The 16382-nt window shown below is 41.2% G+C and overlaps 2 protein-coding genes across 5 annotated transcripts in view; one reads left to right on the top strand and one right to left on the bottom strand.

Annotated features, from left to right (window-relative positions):
- LOC119496062 (formin-2) overlaps window positions 1-5603 on the top strand; it is a 55228-nt gene extending 49625 nt beyond the window's left edge. The window contains exons 16-17 of the mRNA XM_037783114.1: window positions 4258-4339; window positions 4557-5603. Of these exons, the coding sequence (XP_037639042.1) occupies window positions 4258-4339; window positions 4557-4583 (109 nt within the window). The 3' untranslated portion in view covers window positions 4584-5603. The remainder of the gene's footprint in view (window positions 1-4257; window positions 4340-4556) is intronic.
- Window positions 5604-6453: 850 nt separating this feature from the next.
- Window positions 6454-15742, bottom strand: grem2a (gremlin 2, DAN family BMP antagonist a). Of its 4 annotated transcripts, none has more exons than XM_037783116.1 (2): window positions 14831-15742; window positions 6454-7906 (listed from the first exon to the last, which is right to left on the bottom strand). In XM_037783116.1, exon 2 carries the CDS (start codon window positions 7903-7905, stop codon window positions 7327-7329), a length of 579 nt encoding a protein of 192 aa, XP_037639044.1. In that variant the 5' UTR covers window position 7906; window positions 14831-15742; the 3' UTR covers window positions 6454-7326. The 4 variants fall into 4 exon arrangements, with proteins under 4 accessions (XP_037639044.1, XP_037639046.1, XP_037639043.1 ...); XM_037783118.1 differs by lacking the exon at window positions 14831-15742 and adding an exon at window positions 10182-11675; XM_037783115.1 differs by lacking the exon at window positions 14831-15742 and adding an exon at window positions 8014-9128.
- Window positions 15743-16382: the final 640 nt, after the last annotated feature.

Here is a 16382-nt window from a genome sequence, read left to right as displayed (position 1 = left end):
GTTAAATGACCCAAATCTTTGTCCTCACCCCAGTAATGAAAAGAACACATGCAGCATCCAGTTAGCTTCCAGTGGTTTGATGAATATAAAGATACTGTTGCATATGTCAACAAAAAGCAAATTGGTCCATTATGCCAAATGAAGATCGAATTCTGATATGTATTTGTAAGAGAAGCAAAATGTCACAAGCTTTGCTTGTTCAGTAGGAAAGACTAAAAACAAATTTAAAAGCATTAGCTCTTTGCCATCGGCAATCATCCCAATCCTCCCTCCGCTGGTTTCCTTTTTAGACTCCAGTGGAACTATAGATATTAATCCTCACCTGTATGGACATGCAACACTGGCACACACAGTACCATTATAATGACTACAGGCAAGATAAATGTCTGTTGTTATAAATTGTTACTCACTCAATGCCAACATGCTGATCATTGTCTTTTTAAAGTGGAGACACCCAAGGTGAATAGGGTCAAACATTTAAAGCAGCAGTAGGCAAGGTTGGAACAAATATGATTAAAAAAAGTTATTTTTAATAAAACGGTCACTATATCCTGACAGTAGTGCATGAGAGAGGTAATCTGAAAAAGAATCATGTGCCTCTGTGTCCTCCGGTGTCCTCCGATGCTCCTAACGGCATCTGCAAGATTTCACAGACCAGAGGAAAAAAAACAATCAGAGCCGAGCTGGAGCCTTGCCGTCTCTGAGCAGCTGTCAATCACTCACAAACTCCGATCAAACAGTCAAACTAGGTAGCGCTGATCAAATATGAATCAGTATTCTGTTACTGTAATGCCTTTTTCTCAACTCACACGTTTTCAGAAATATCTTGTAGTGTACTGCTTAGCTATAAAATAAATAAGTTTGTGACCCGGCAGCCATGTTGAGATAAGTTGAGGGAATACCAAGCACCGCCCACCAGCCGGAGCAAACTCTCTCATTTTACAGCTCAACAGTACACTACAAGATGTTTCTGAAAACATTTTATGTGAGAAATAGGCATTACAGTAACAGAATATTAATTCATATTTGATCAGCACTGCCTAGTTTGACCGTTTGATCGGTATTCGCAAGTGATTTACAGCTGCCTCTGTTGAATGAACAACCAATGGGAACGCTCTCTCTCTCTGAAATGACCTGTGATTGGCCAAAGCCTCCCATCACAGGCTAGATTTTTTAAAACCTGAAAACAGCCATGAGGAGGTGCAGAAGACTATTTTTCTCTCAGAACACTTGAATTACAATATGTTGAAAGGTTATTATGGATTTTTTGCCCAATGATGCCAAAAACATTCTGCCTACTGAAGCTTTAACTAATAGATATCACCATGAAACTTCCCCAGTTGATTACTTAGATTAAGTAGTTATGTTTTGAATTTCAAGTTTTATGAGTATGTGTGTTTAAATATGCGAAAGAGGCATTATTATGTGCAAATTTGCATACATTTCCACAACAGAAATCTGAACATTGGATTAAGCCAGGTTTCAAAATCTTGTTTCATTTTGTTGACATATAAGAGTCAAAGGTTTTTACTGAGGGAGTTTTGGATATCTTTTTTTATTACACCATAAATCTGTCAACAGCCTTAGAAAATCCATGTTTGTCAAGTTGATATATAATGATATATGAAGCAACCCAACTGTAAAAACCTTCAGAATATAGATAGGAATGGAACTGGGAAGTTTGGTGGATGTAAGAGCTGCTGATGTGGAGATTTTTGGCTCAGAGTGAGAAAAAACAGCCTTGAAAGATATGTATAGAGGCAAAATCCTGCCCCTTCCAGTGGACCACCATGGGACCTTATTTCAGAAAAAATATGAACGGTAGTCAACGGGCGAGAGACAAATATTTTTTGATCCCGTTTGAATTGCGCCATGAATCACACATATGATGTTTGTCAATTTAAAAGATAATTTTGCAAGTCAAGGAAGTATGAGAAAATACGTAATTAGAAAGACTACACACCCAAAAGTTGCGTAAGTGACGTCTCTCTTGATGCAGCTATACGAGGTCTGTGTGTTTGTTTTTGTGGATGTACTACCACCATGGATGTATAAACAGAAGTGGATACAGCATTGTAGGCTGGCTCCTGTTCATTTCTATGAGAGTTGCTCAGTGGCGCATGAGGCCAAAATGGCTCGACTGCCAAGTGATAAAGTTCCCAGATCTTCCGGCGTTCTTCTGCATCAATTGGGCCCATAGAGCAGGCACAGTAGCGTTTCCTTTGACTCCGTCTTCCAACCGTGGTCTCCGGCTCATTCACATCAACAGAGGAAGGGAAATAACTCTGGATTCGGCTAATAGTGCATTTTACAACTTTGATTTAATTTTAATGATTTAAATAAGAGCTTTTCAAGTGTTCATACAAGAGGATTTACCTAAAAAAAATATTTCTTTACAGACGTCTCTTTCCCAATGTAAGACTATTGGAAAAAGCTTTTTGGGCCCAATGGCATTAAATGACGGACACATAAATTGTAGTACCATCATTTGGCCACTACGAACAAAGCCCGGCGCTCTTCCTGGGGGCTTGACTCACACAAGCGACGGGTTTTGCTTGTGTTTTTTGCTTCCTCGCTGATTAAAAAGACCAGGAGACGCTGGATAAAACACATCAGGTAAGATAACGTTTCATTTAGTTAAGTAAGTTAGCTAGTGTTGGTGACGTATATTGTGCTAGACAAGAGATGTAGTTCACTGAGTGGTTTCACACAAAACTAAATGATACTACAACAAACCTACAACAAACTGAGACTTTTCATGACTAGTAAAGTTATCTTTTATATTGACAAACATCATATGTGTGATTCATGGCGCAATTCAAACGGAATCAAATAATTATTTGTCTCATGACCCCATGTGGTCCACCGGAAGGGGAGGGACTTCACCTCTCTGTGGAAGCAAAGAGACGAATCTCCGGAGTTTTTTGACAACAGCTGCTGCCGCCATTTGGACTGAAAACGCTTATACTTATATAATCTTTTATTGTTCAACACAGGCCATTTCGGTAGAATATGACAGTAGAATAGAAATCATTTTGTTTTACTTTTGGACGGCACTTTTTAGGCGGATGTTTTACTGGCATTCGGTCTAAAATGGCGTAAACATGGAACGAACTGACTTTCACTTCTTGGCAATATATACATTCTTAGCCCTACCGCTGCATTCAACATTATAGACATGACCACTGACTATTTGTGTAACAATTTAGCCACAAATTCACAGACTAAAAAACCTAATTTTAAGAAAACGGCCTTTAAAGATATGTATTGTGAAATTCCGTACATTTTCAAGACACTACAGGTGAATGTGGTCAAAATCTTTAACTAGCCTAATAGATATCACCACGAAACTTCTCAAGTTGATTACTTACATTAAGAAAATTATTTTTTGTACTAAAAGTTTTTTTAAATGAATTAATTATGTGCATATTTTATTAATTCAGTAAATATGTCTCATTTGCATATTCGGCTATGTTGAATACTCGATTCTGATTGGTCAATCGCGGCGTTCTGCGGTCTGCAATTTCTGTATAACAGACTGTTGCTATGTGCGCAGTTCAGATGTCGGACTCTGGCGGACCATTTTTGTGTCAAAATATAGATTTTTCAGTAAGTAGCCGTGTAATAAGCGAGATAATGTACAGCTAGCGGGTCATTGTTGTGAAAGAATCCCCTTCAGGGCGATTAGAAACCCCTCCGCTTTGCATCGGGGTGCAGTATCATCCTGTCGGGGATTCTTTAAACTATGGCCGGCTCGCTGTACATTATCCCTTACTTAACTTTTGGTGAATTTAGGAGAAATCTACATATGTAAATAGACTAGGTGTAGTAAAATAAACACCTAAATGTGTATTTTGGATGTTTCTTTCCACTAGTCTGAAAGAAGACAGAAGCAAAATAGCCCCAAATCTCAAAATCGACCAGTGTATGAAAAATAATGTTTTTGCCTGGGGTGTCTCCCCTTAAAGCACAAATGAGTAGTGACAGTGCTGGCTCTCTCCATGCAGTAGTAAACTATGTGAGTGAGTCATTTCAGAGGAAGAGGACAAACCGAGATCATTGCGTCCAAACACTGTATGCCAAAAATACCAAATACCCCAATGAACATAGTCTGGATGAGACAAGCTGGACTTTTTTGTAGTGCATCTTTCTTTTTTTATGGTGAGTTTCAGCAGCAGTGTGAATGAATGTGTGTCTAATCCAGTTTTTGTACGTCTCCATAAGATGTCTGATGATTATTACTGGTGTTTTTTTCAGGGTCAAAAGGGCTGAAGAGTGCTTCAAACAGGCCAAGGAGAAGGCTTCCTACAATGTGAAACCCAAACATGCAACTGGAATAGTACGTCTTTACACTTTCTTGTCTTAGTAACTATACGGTCTCATCTGTGCTTTTTATTTGTCGATGAAGCTCCAGCAGTACCGGCCATCTTATTTTTCTTTCTTTGGTGCAAATTGTCTCCTTCTTCCACACACTTGTCAGGGTGTTGAGGAAGCAACACTCGTGGGTGCCAGCGCTGCCAGCTGTAAATAACCGGGGCCTGTTTTTTATTCCACAGAAAGCAAAGCTGGGCCAGAAGATCTGATGCAGAGAATGGAAAATGATCATCAGCCAGCCTATTGCACAAGTACAATCGGACATCAGTCATTTGACAACATTTATTTGCTTCCGATACTTGTTTTCAGTTGATCTAGACCTGTTGTTTATTGTGAGTTAGTTCAAAGTAGATATTATATTGTTTAAAAGTGGAATGAAAAATTGCATTCTCAGCCACCCTTTCATAGCACTCGCATAATTAAATGACATATTGCTACCAAAAGACATCCGTAAGCTGAGATGATTAAATGGAGTTGCCAGAAAATGCTCCGTGGAGAAATTTGTAGCAACACTATATCCAAGCTTACTCAGTATTTTATAAGCCATATGTAGCCTGTTTTCTTTTTTTTAGTGCAATTCAAAAGCCTAGTTTATATGAAGGAATGAATGCCTTCTCTTTATATCTCCCTTAACGGTGAAAAGCACAGAGTTTTCTAACATTTCTACACGGTAGGTACGGATCACCTGCCAGACAGAAAGTGCCTTATCGCACAGTGGAGGGGTCAAATCAGTGCTGCAGAGCTTATTTTATAGACATATCACCTGCAATTAAATGTTAACATGTTACATAGGCTGAAACGTGACAAATTTGCTTTTCTTAATAATTTCATCAAGTTTGTTTCAGAACATTGTGATAATTAGCAGCTCCAGTATTGTAGTTTAATATGTGTTTTCATTCAAAAAAAGGCTTAAGTGGTATGATCTGATTTAGACCACTATTGTTTTATTCAGCAGTATTGTCAACATTGCTTTGTGTTTTAAAGGGATAGTTCAGGTGCTTTGAAGTAGGGTTGTATGAGGTACTTATCCATAGTCAGTGTATTACCTATAGTAGATGACGGTCGGCACGCCCCCATTTTGGAGAAGCCGACATGAGTACCGGCATCGGAGCAAAGCAATGTACCGCTGTGGATGGGGCAAGCAGCAAAACGTATTTTAGCCTCTTAAAAGAAAGGCCCACCTAAAAAAATCAATATCAGTTTAAGTGAACGCTAAATTTAGAATATTTTCCGACAGGCAACTGAACTGAAAGTGAAACGTATCTATACTGTTTTTTATATAGTTTTGGTCATTTGTTGGCATTAGCGGACTCCATTTCTAAATAAATGTTAGCTATCGTTGCACACTGTTAGCCCTGTAAGCAGAGCTGAAGAGGGTAAAAGCACTCGCGAGCACACATGACGTCCAATCCGTTGGATTTTCCCAGAAAAAACAACCTGCATTCTTCACATTAAAAGTAGTCTACAGGCTGATAGAGGAAACCCAGAAAGTTGCGAAGGGTCTAATTTTTTAGTTTAGGTTACAACCTGTTCACACATTGGCAATAAAACACGTTTATACGTGTAAAAATTTGCATACAGTCCCTGTAAACTGATTTTTGTAAGTGGGCCTTTCTTTCAGGTGGCTAAAGTATGTTTTGCTGCTGGCCCCGTACACAGCAGTGCATTGCATTTTCTGTGTCATAACTCCTATCTGCTTCTCCAAACTGGGGGTGTGTTGACCCTCATCTACTTTAAGTAATACACTGACTATGGATAAGTACCTCATAAAACCCCACTTCAAAACACCCGGACTATCCCTTTAAGTAACATCCTATGCAGTTAGTTTTGCCTTTCCTACTATGTGTGAGTGTGTGAACTCCCATATGCAAATGGAGCAATAGGACCATGTGATTTGACGTTCATGTGCAATACCAAACAATGTGTTTTGACTGAATACCCTTGACCATGAAAAAATATATTTATTGAATTAAAGAAAATGACATAACATTTTTAATAAAAATTCTACTGTTGCTGATTGTTTTTCCATTTATCATTCGTCAAACGGTGATGTTAAGTGGTACAGAACTACATGCACTGTTGTTTTATATGAAATAGATTTAATATACTTTTCACATACATTTTTGCACACATACATAAAATATATATACTGTATATATTGCATTGCACCTCCATTACACATGCTGCAGTATGTTTTTCCTACTGGCTAGTATATTTGTGGCAGTATACAGCCAGGCTTGTGTCCGAGCAGGTGGATGCCACTGGTCATTGTTGCTTCGTGTTTCATGAAATCTTTTCCTTGACATCAGCTTGTGTACCATTTGGGACATAATAGAAGTTAAGGAAAAGATACAGGATAACGGATGCAATACTTGTAAAACACCATCAACATCTCCTACAGGTTAAAACATTGTGCCCAACTGTAATTACTGTAGATCCACCTGCAGAAAAAAAAAGTTTTATAGGGGTCACACTATTTCTACAGTTTCTTTAAGATGCTGAATTACCAGCAGAATCCATAATGTTTTGTACTTTTAAAGCTCCATTTTCTTAACTCCTTTATCACAAAGGAATCGAATGTACAAATAGTGATGTAGATATGAGCTTTTTGAAATAACAGGAAGGGGGAAAACTTGAAAATTGGCCACTTCATCATCAGTGTCTCTTGCGCAGCCACTTGAATCAGTCTCTTTCAACAGCATCAGCTTGCCAACACGGCTGCTAGTCTCTGATTAAGTCATCGTTGAGCCTTTGTTTAATAATACCAGTTCCATGTTTCATGTCATTTTATTGTGGGACGAGCCATTATTTGTACAACGCGATGCAGAATAGTTCAACTTGAAGCCAGTCCTTGTTTGGCAAAGTTTGTGAATTTCTGCCTATGACAATACTCATCATATGTCATTTAAATTTTCAATTTCAATTTTTCAAAGACCTTTTTTAAGTCCTTCTTCACAGTTTCCCATGGCCGCCCACATCTACAGACATGCAGCGACACTGTTTGACCCTCTGCACCTTACGGTGTCTGAAAGGGGGCTGCAGGTCTGGGCAGTCCAGCTGCACCGTGAGCTGTGTGATGCGGTGCGGCCTGCAGAAGGAGCAGGACTGGAACGGCTCCTGGGCCTTGTTGTGGCTTTTCCTTCCGGAGCCCGAGGCCTGGCCTCGATTCTGGCCCTGACCCGAGCTGGGGCCCATGTGGCGGGGGATGTAGAAGGAGTTGCACTGGCCGTAGCAAAAGCGGTTGACCACAGTGCGGCTGCGGCAGCCCTCCTCGCTGATGGTCTGGCGGAGCGGTTGGGTCTTGCACCAGTCTCTGCGGAGGTAGCGGCGCTCCGTCACGACCAGGGCCTCCCGGCTGGAGGACAGCACCTCTGGTTTCTGATGCAGTAGCCGGTGGTGACGTTCTGAGGACAGGTTCCCTTTGGTCTTGTACGGGGATGGGATGGATCCCTGGGGCCGGTGCTTTTTGGTCTCTGCGGTGATGCAGAGCACCCCAGCCAGTATGACCGGGAGAGTTATTCTCCACAGCATTCTGCAAAAAAAGAGAGCGGCACATTACTATGCATTACATTTTAACAATTTTGACACTGTGATGATACATGACAATACAATTATACAATCAATCATACAATTGCAAACCTGATGTCAATATTGCCAATCATGTTTCCAGATTGTGTGAATATGCATTCACGTTGGAACTACCTTTGCAGTCCAGCCTTCCAGGCATCATTGAGGAAATGAATCCATCACCAGGGCCCCCATTTGTCAGCATCTCTGTGTCATTACTTCTATTTGCTTTCCTCTCGGCTACGCAACTCTTCCAAAAATAAACAAAGCCCAGCCATCAAAGGATACACTTAAACACCCATAACGAGAAGGGGAAGTTGATTTTATTGGTCCCGTCGCCGGGTAAAATAATTAGGGCTTTGCTTACTTTAGTCATGAACTATGCCGCAGATATGTAAACAGGCATTAGAGAGGCCCATCTGCATGTTATTAGGGGAAGAGTTGGGGAACTCTACAGATACCCCTTTGGGAGTCCACTCTTCTACTCTTTGGTGATATACTATGGAGTCCAGTCTGAACTGGAAATGACCCAGAGTGTCCATAATCGCCATAATGTAAAAAGAAAGATCCAGAGGAATGATTTCTCTGCCATTCAGGATGGAGTATCCGCCTGTGTGTGCATGCTGTCAGTATTTGCGCCAGCACATTTTTGACCATCACTCAAGCATCTTTTCAGCAGATGTTGCTCTTGACAAACGTTGCATGACATCAAGTCAGAAATTCTGACAGAGAACCAAACTGCCTCAAGGCCATTGGCTGCTCCTATTCACAGACTCTTCTCCGCTGTGCAAATGTTGTATGTTCGCTTTCCTCCTCTCCTGGACCTGCAGCTCAGTCTGACATGCAACAAATTACTTTTATCATAATCCACTTTGTTTTTTTGTCTCCTTTTTTTCTGCCCTTGACCCTGAGGTCATGGCAGCTCTGTCCGAGCTGCATGAGCACTCAAGTCTGTATATCACCATCTAGGCAGTACTTAACGTAAGCTAAATAGCAGCTGTTTGTCCATTTAGCAGAGATGTAGTTTGAATTCCAACCAAATTTTTTTCTATAGGATATCAGGAGATGTACGTATGTTCAACACAGTCTCACGGCAGTTTGTTAAATAGTCACGAAATTTAATTTATTTGATTCGTGTACATAGACACAAATTCCTTTCTTTTTTTACGCTCAGCACGAATTTCAACAACGTATTTTTGGGGCATTTTCCTTGCATGTGGCATGTGTCAATTTCCACTCCTGTCTTTTCAAAATAAAACTACTTAGTTAGGGTTAAGGAATAGATCGACTTGGTTAGGCTTAAGCAACAAACTACTTAGTTAGGTTTAGGAAAAGATTGTGGTTTCCGTTGAAATAACACCGGAAATGCCGTAACTTAAGTTAGGAAGTTATGTGACAAAAACTACTTAGTTAGGTTTAGGAAAAGATCGCGGTTTGGGGTTAAAATAACTTCGGAGGTGCAGTAACTAAAGTACAGAGGTTACATGACAAAAACGACTAAGTTAACTTTAGGAAAATATCGCGGTTTGAGTTTAAATAACACCAGAGGTGCCTTAACTTAAGTACGGAAGTTACTTGCCAAATAAATCAACTTTGACTTGTTGTTTCACACGGGACACGAATAGCAGTCTCCTGGGCTAAAGTCCTGTTTTTTTTTTACCCACCCATCCACCCGACCTCATCCCTACGTAGCGTTCGCTGCTGACCATCACGAAAAAAGTTTATTTCTATGTACATGAATCAATACATTAACTTTTGTGACTATTTCATGAACTGCTGTGCAACTGGGCTGCTACACTGGAGTTAGACACAGAAGATACTTGACAGTAACGCTTTCATGTGTAAATCTGATCTGTGTTTTGAGATCAAACCTGTGCAGACAGGAAGTATTTTGGATTTGGTTTACACTCTGCCAAGAAATCAGATGTGCTCTACACTTACAATCAAGTCTATTGTTGATATTTGGTATTTTCCATCTGAGGACGTCCAGAAGACAAATGCATTTTGCACTGAGAGCATCACAGGAAAATTATATATACATATTTATATACATTTATATATGTATATATCTTAATCCGGGCTACTCAGTGCTGTGCTTCTTCTGCAGAGACACACATTTTTTTATACATTCGCACACCCAGCATAAGGTTAGAATAACTAAACCGAAGACTCCCGCTGGGTCCTTCCACCACCTACTGCATCGGGGAGTCATGCCCCCACTCCATCTTCCCGTGATCTACCTTCCATGTACAACGCAGTCTCATTTGTCTTAAGCTGCTCCATCTCATTCCATGCTGACTTTGTATTTAAATGCATGAACCCCCGGTCAGGGGAGCAGGCTCTGCTTTCTGTGTGCTGGCTCTTGTTCTCTAGTGTCTCCCTGTCTCCTGCTGTCCATCGTTTAAAGAGGCACCCTGGGACTCTGGTGAGCTACAGTCTACAATGCCCCGGGGACTTTTTGAAGGATGACCTGACCGACTGTGTACATAGGGCATGACTGATGGCCTACACAGCCAGCATCAGCGCTCCTTCTCCACTCCCAAACTCTGGTTAAGTATGATAGTGCTGTTTCTGCTAAGCTATCCTCATCAATCTCTGCTGCAAGACAAATTGCGGTTTGGATGTAGGGATTCAGGGGCTTTGGGGGGAGCCCCTGAGGTGGTTAGTGGTTGGGGTTAGGAGATAGAAGGAAAGGGGCTGAAGAGGTGGTGGGGTTTGGGACAGATGACCTACTGGGAAACAAAACCAACACCACTTGGGCCTCATACATAGTCCTATATGTCCTCCTTCCAAAGCTGTATAGCTCTCCACAAGCTGTCTCTGTCTCTTCAGTTCCATCTGTCTCTCCTTGATGCTCAGCAGTAATCATCACAGAGTCCCGCAGACGGAAGGAGACTGTGGTTTCGTGTGTTAATGCTGAGGCAGAACTGAACCGGACCTTTCTGTCTGCTGAACACTAATATTGTCCACAAACACGGCTTTATGTTTTACCAGAACCGCAAAATACTCAGGGGGATATGCTTCACTGAACTGTGGCAGACCTTGGTTCCAAAATTGAGACCCCTAATGAAATTACAAATACCAGAAACAAATACTGGAGAGACTGCTGAGCAAGACACAAGCCCTTTCTGAAAACAGCTATTATCATCAGTGGGAACTTGTTATGTTTTGTTTTACAGAATGGAATTATAATGCCATGGTAATGTTCCCTGTCTGGATAACAATGGGTCCTTTTCAAAATGTCAAAAAGAAAGGAAAAACAAAATTAGTCTGCAGCCTAGATGTAACATATTTCAATATTTTAGAATTCTAGTTGTTAAATAATTGAAAAAAGAGTCCTTTCAAGGCTTTCAAATTTGTGCGCACAGATGTATTTCCACTAAACCATGTGAAACATCTTCCCAGCATGTCTTCAAAGGCAGGTTAAAACAAACAAAACCTGATGCCTCAATTATTGGTGCGTCAGAAAGTCTCATACACAGACTGGTAAGTGCAGTTAATTACAGTAGAACTGCATTTAATTCACCGTGCAGCTCAGACCTCAATCACACAAGGGTAGCTGCATACACACACGCACACACACACACAAACACAGACAGACTCACACACACATACACAGGATAAAAAGAGGGAAAGAGAGGTAAATGAAATGTTTTCACTTGGAGCCAATTACAAAGAGGAACCATGTCATTATCTGCATTTGCGGATTCTGTTTTCCCAAACTACACTCGGCTGTTGGCTCATTAACAGTTGTGGGGGTGGGTGGGGGGGGGTGGAGGTCCGTTCGGGGTCTTTTCTGTGTAAATGTGTCTAATGCCAATATTGCCAGGAGGCTGCTTTAGGCAGTTTGGGCAGCCATTTGTCACCACAATCCATCTTGATAATGACTAGCAGCCCATATATAATGCTTTCCAAGTTAAGTACTGGCAAGAATGTGAGGCAACTCCTTCACCTCAGCAACACTGAGTGCTTTAGTGGAGGATGAGAGGCAATTAGAGATGCTATGATAGCGTAGGGTTTCTCATTTCACATCACGATGACACTACTTAGCTGCGGTGATTAACACCACCTTCCGTTAAAAGTGGAATGTCTTTGTTTAATCCCGTAACGTACAGGTTTCCCCTTTTGTTTCCCCTTGTGTAGCTTTAAAGGTGCTCAATACGAAATTCAGAGCATTTCTATTGCCCCCGCCTCTGAGAAGTGAAGCTAATGTGGTAATGCATTAAACTTGCATTTTTTCTAATAGCCAGCAGGGGGCGACTGCTCTGGTTGCAAAAAGAAGTCTGATTGTATAGAAGTCTATGAGAAAATGATCCTACTTCTCACTTGATTTATTACCTCAGTAAACATTGTAAACATGAGTTTATGGTCTCAATCGCTAGTTTCAAGTCCTCTTCAAAACAGCATGACATCATTTAGTAAATTATGGTCCCATTTAGAGTCAAATAGACCATAAAGCAGGGAATGCTTTAGGGCGTGGCTACCTTGTGATTTACAGGTCGCCACGGTGTTGCCCGGTCTGGTTGTTGTCTGTGTTTTCGTCTTAGAACTTTAACCCTTAAACCCTTAAGTGTGTTTTCAGTTCTTGAAAGTGAATTATAACATTTTGGTCGCCTGAAAATGTATTCCGCGTTCAGTCGAAATTAGCTTCACCCTCTTGTGTCACTTCTGGTTGCAAAAGACCAACATGGTTACGGCCAAAAACCAAGATGGCGACTGCCAAAATGCCGAACTTGAGGCTTCGAAACGACACGAACCACTGGGTGACATCACGGTGACTACGTCCACTGCTTATATACAGCCTACGGTCATGACAGCGTTATCGGCTGCAACCACAAAGCGGCGGCCATTAGTTAGCCAGTGTGGCACAACAGAGAGACTCACATATGCTGACATGTACGCATGGCCGGCCCGGCTGTATAAATTAAGCGCAGAGAAGCTCTGAATACAACACACACAGTGGGAGAGCGACTTCATCCTCTGCTCAGGTAGACATTACTCCTCTATATCTTTACATATAGCAGATAGTTTTTTGCTGCTATATTAGTGGTCTGACTCCCATATACTGTACAAAACCTTTAAAGGTGCTAAATGCCAGATTGGGAGCATTTCTATTGCCTCTGCACAGCTCTCAACATGTGCGGCCGGCCAAGTTATGTCAACAAAGCACAGAGAAGCTTGGCTACAACACACACAGAGGGAGAGTGACTTCATTCTCTGCTCAGGTTACTCCTCTATATCTTTATAGAGCAAATAGTTGTTTGCTGCTATATAAATGCTGTGGATACCGTAAAGAGAACCTTTAAGTTGCTAAAAGGGCCTGTCTGACAGAATCACATTTATATTCTCTACCAGCTTGTTCCAGTTGTTTTTAATGCTATACATGTTTACGAATCAAATATCCAAGCCAAATACTTTATGGCTTTACCATTACATCAAACAGAAATATTCTTGTTCTGTGGGTTTGAACAATTTTTGGTTGCTCAGCATGAGTTTGCAATGACTAGCGCACCAGCAGGCCACTGCCTGTTAAGGGGTTTAAACATTGTTCTTTTACGCCATATGCTCACAAGGTGAATTTTCTGTTGGTTCAAAAAAAAGGTTGATTTTAACAGAAAAATATCCCACAACTGGCCAAGATGCAGCCATTTTAATCAGCTTTCCTCAGTGTTTTCTTAGCACCTTTTCGTGGGTAAAGCGTAAACTTTACGTGTATGTGTTAAGAATGCGGTTAAGGCTTCTATCAAATGCCAGTTTTACTGTCTTTAGAGGCTTACAATGAAGTGTTTTCTGCTGCTAAAGAAACTGTAATGTGTCTGTGCTGTGCTAAATCCTCTTCTGACATCAGAGCGGACTGTACAAGGTGGTGCAGTCACCAGAGCTGTAAGAAGGATCAGACGGCAAACTCCTACCATTCGCCGCACGCATACTGTAAGAACACACATATGGTTCACACACCAACATCAGTATACACATAACTGCACACTTAATGATACATACAAGGGTATACACCTGTACACATGAACAGAGATATAAGGCATAGATTATTTTGTACACACAGAATACAGGTTCACTATGTACGTTATCATCATTATCTCTTATTCTCTCTTTTTCATATTCACTGGAAAATCTGACTCCTAATCTCACTGAGATGCACAGTACAACCTGCTGTCATCACTCACTAATTCTCTCACTCACAACACTAATTCCCTGGAACCTCCAGCCACTAATTATAGTTATTTAGTCGACACTTTTATCCAGAACACCTCACAGTACCTTGAAGGCGTATATTTCTTTTACTATGGGTGGCCCCAGTGGGAATCAAACCCTCACTGCTGGCAGAAATACGAAATAGCTGTGCAACTCCTGCTGGTCGGATTACATGGTTCTGCGCTTAGTCATTCAGAGACTCACTGAGTCACTCCGGCTCATTATCTCCGTCAGTCTCTTACTGCCCACTTGTTGGAAGCGATCATATATCGAACCAGTACTCACTTATCTACACTTTTCTCAGTAAATCCAAATGGTACATAGTACTATCACGTATATGATTACTGTTTCCTCACATTCACTGCAAAGAATGCCCATCCTCAAAGCATTCATCATTGTATTTTGATTATTTGTGATCTGATTTATTATTTATTGAAAATGTAAATTCAGCCAATGAATTGGGTTCATTTCTACGTCCACGTGTTTCATCTGGCATCAAGAACTTTCTTGAATGACATTGCATTCATTTGTAATTAGTGCATGCTGTTTGTTTTTGATAGTTGCCATTTTAAAATACCCTTAGAAAGTTCTTGCATTTGGTAAAACACTGTTGAAAGGCTCTTAAATAACTTGTTAAATAGGTATTATAGCAGTGAAACATAAAGTATGGTCTATGTACCTCTCACCACAGGGTTCAGCGGGACAGTAACGTGTCGAGGATGCAGTCAAGGGAGGTCGTCCACCTTCAGTGGTCCTTGCGTCCGCTTCCAGGTTTCGGTTTCCATGGCAACATAATCTGTAGTATCCTCAGGCTTGTCCTTGCTCCTCTTTTTACCCCCCCACTAAAGTTTCAAAGTCTTGAATGCGATCAGTTTCCCATCTCCATGGACGAGTTTCTTACTTTCTCGGTTAAACTTTCTCTTATTGTAGGCTTTTTGTTTTTAGGTTTCAGAGAGAAGCTCCAGGTCTCAGTCACAGTAAGCCCATATCTTAGTGCTGCAGAGACTGTCTGTAGTCTGTCTTTGAGAGTGTTTGACTCACTGTAAAGCCTGCCTTAGTTTGAATCCCCACCACCCCCTTCCCTCCTCAAGACTGGGAGGGTTTATCCTATTGGTCATTGTGTGAATCAAACCAAGCTCCACTTCTTTCATGTAAGTCTGTCTCTCCCTGTGTCTGTCTCTCTCTGATGTTTTTCTTTGATATCTTTTTTTGTGATGCCCACCCAACCGTGATATATCAAACCAATCAAAATGACAGATTTTCCTTTGCCTTCTTTTTTTTTTCCATTGTAAGTTTTCTTTCCCCTGTTTGTGTTTGACATTGACATGTGTAAGAGGAGGGGATGACATTTTGCCACCATGGGCAATAAAGGACAAACTTGTGAAGAGACAATGATCTCCTTCAAACCCCCCAAATTACCCTCTCTCATTGGCACTGCGACCACATCACATTACAACCCATAATCTCCAATCCATAAATCATTGTTTGCATGTACCGAGACACACTAACAGGCTGCTTTGAAAGAAAAAAAAGAAGCCACAATTCACATTCCTTGATGCAACTGAGACAATAATGTTTGTCTGTTTTGTGGCTCTTGCTAAGCTGACCACTGGGCACAGAGACTGGCTGTCACTTCTGCCATCAAAGGGCTGAAACATCAACAGAACCTACAAAACCTCAGATGGGTACAGTCTGAACAATAACCCCTTCAGCGGGCCAGAGGATGATGACACTATTGCATGACAAAACTTCATTTGTCTACAGAGTGCTGTGGTGCATTTATCTGATCCCTGTTGAGGAGGAGCTGGTTGCTGAGAGGAGGTAGATCCCTGCTGTAGGAAATAGCTTAACACCCTCTAGTGGCAGAAAGAAAAAGTGCATTATTCAAGCACTGTTATTGGGATTCTTTCAACCCTGCAGATTGAATGCTGCAGACTTCATTACCAGGGTTTCCACCAAAAGTTCCCAGGACGTTTAGTCCCTGGAACTACTTTTCAAGGAACTACAAGGTTCCTTCAGCCCACTGTTGTCTGCGTTTCCACCGCGGTCTAAAAACCTGCGTAGCTTAGGCAAATTAGTCCGCTGACGTATGAAAAAGCAATATGACATGTGCTGGTGGCCACAGCAGTAAACACACTCTGCTGCCTGCAGGTTTTGTTTACTGATGCACGATGAATATAATGAATAAAATGCGGAGAAAAATGAAACTAAGAGCATCTGTCTCCACAGTG

The sequence above is a fragment of the Sebastes umbrosus genome, chromosome 10, assembly GCF_015220745.1.
Source record: "Sebastes umbrosus isolate fSebUmb1 chromosome 10, fSebUmb1.pri, whole genome shotgun sequence".
Lineage (NCBI taxonomy): Eukaryota > Metazoa > Chordata > Actinopteri > Perciformes > Sebastidae > Sebastes > Sebastes umbrosus.
The sequence above is the reverse complement of the archived record's forward strand: the minus strand, read 5'-3'. Positions and strand labels throughout refer to the sequence as shown.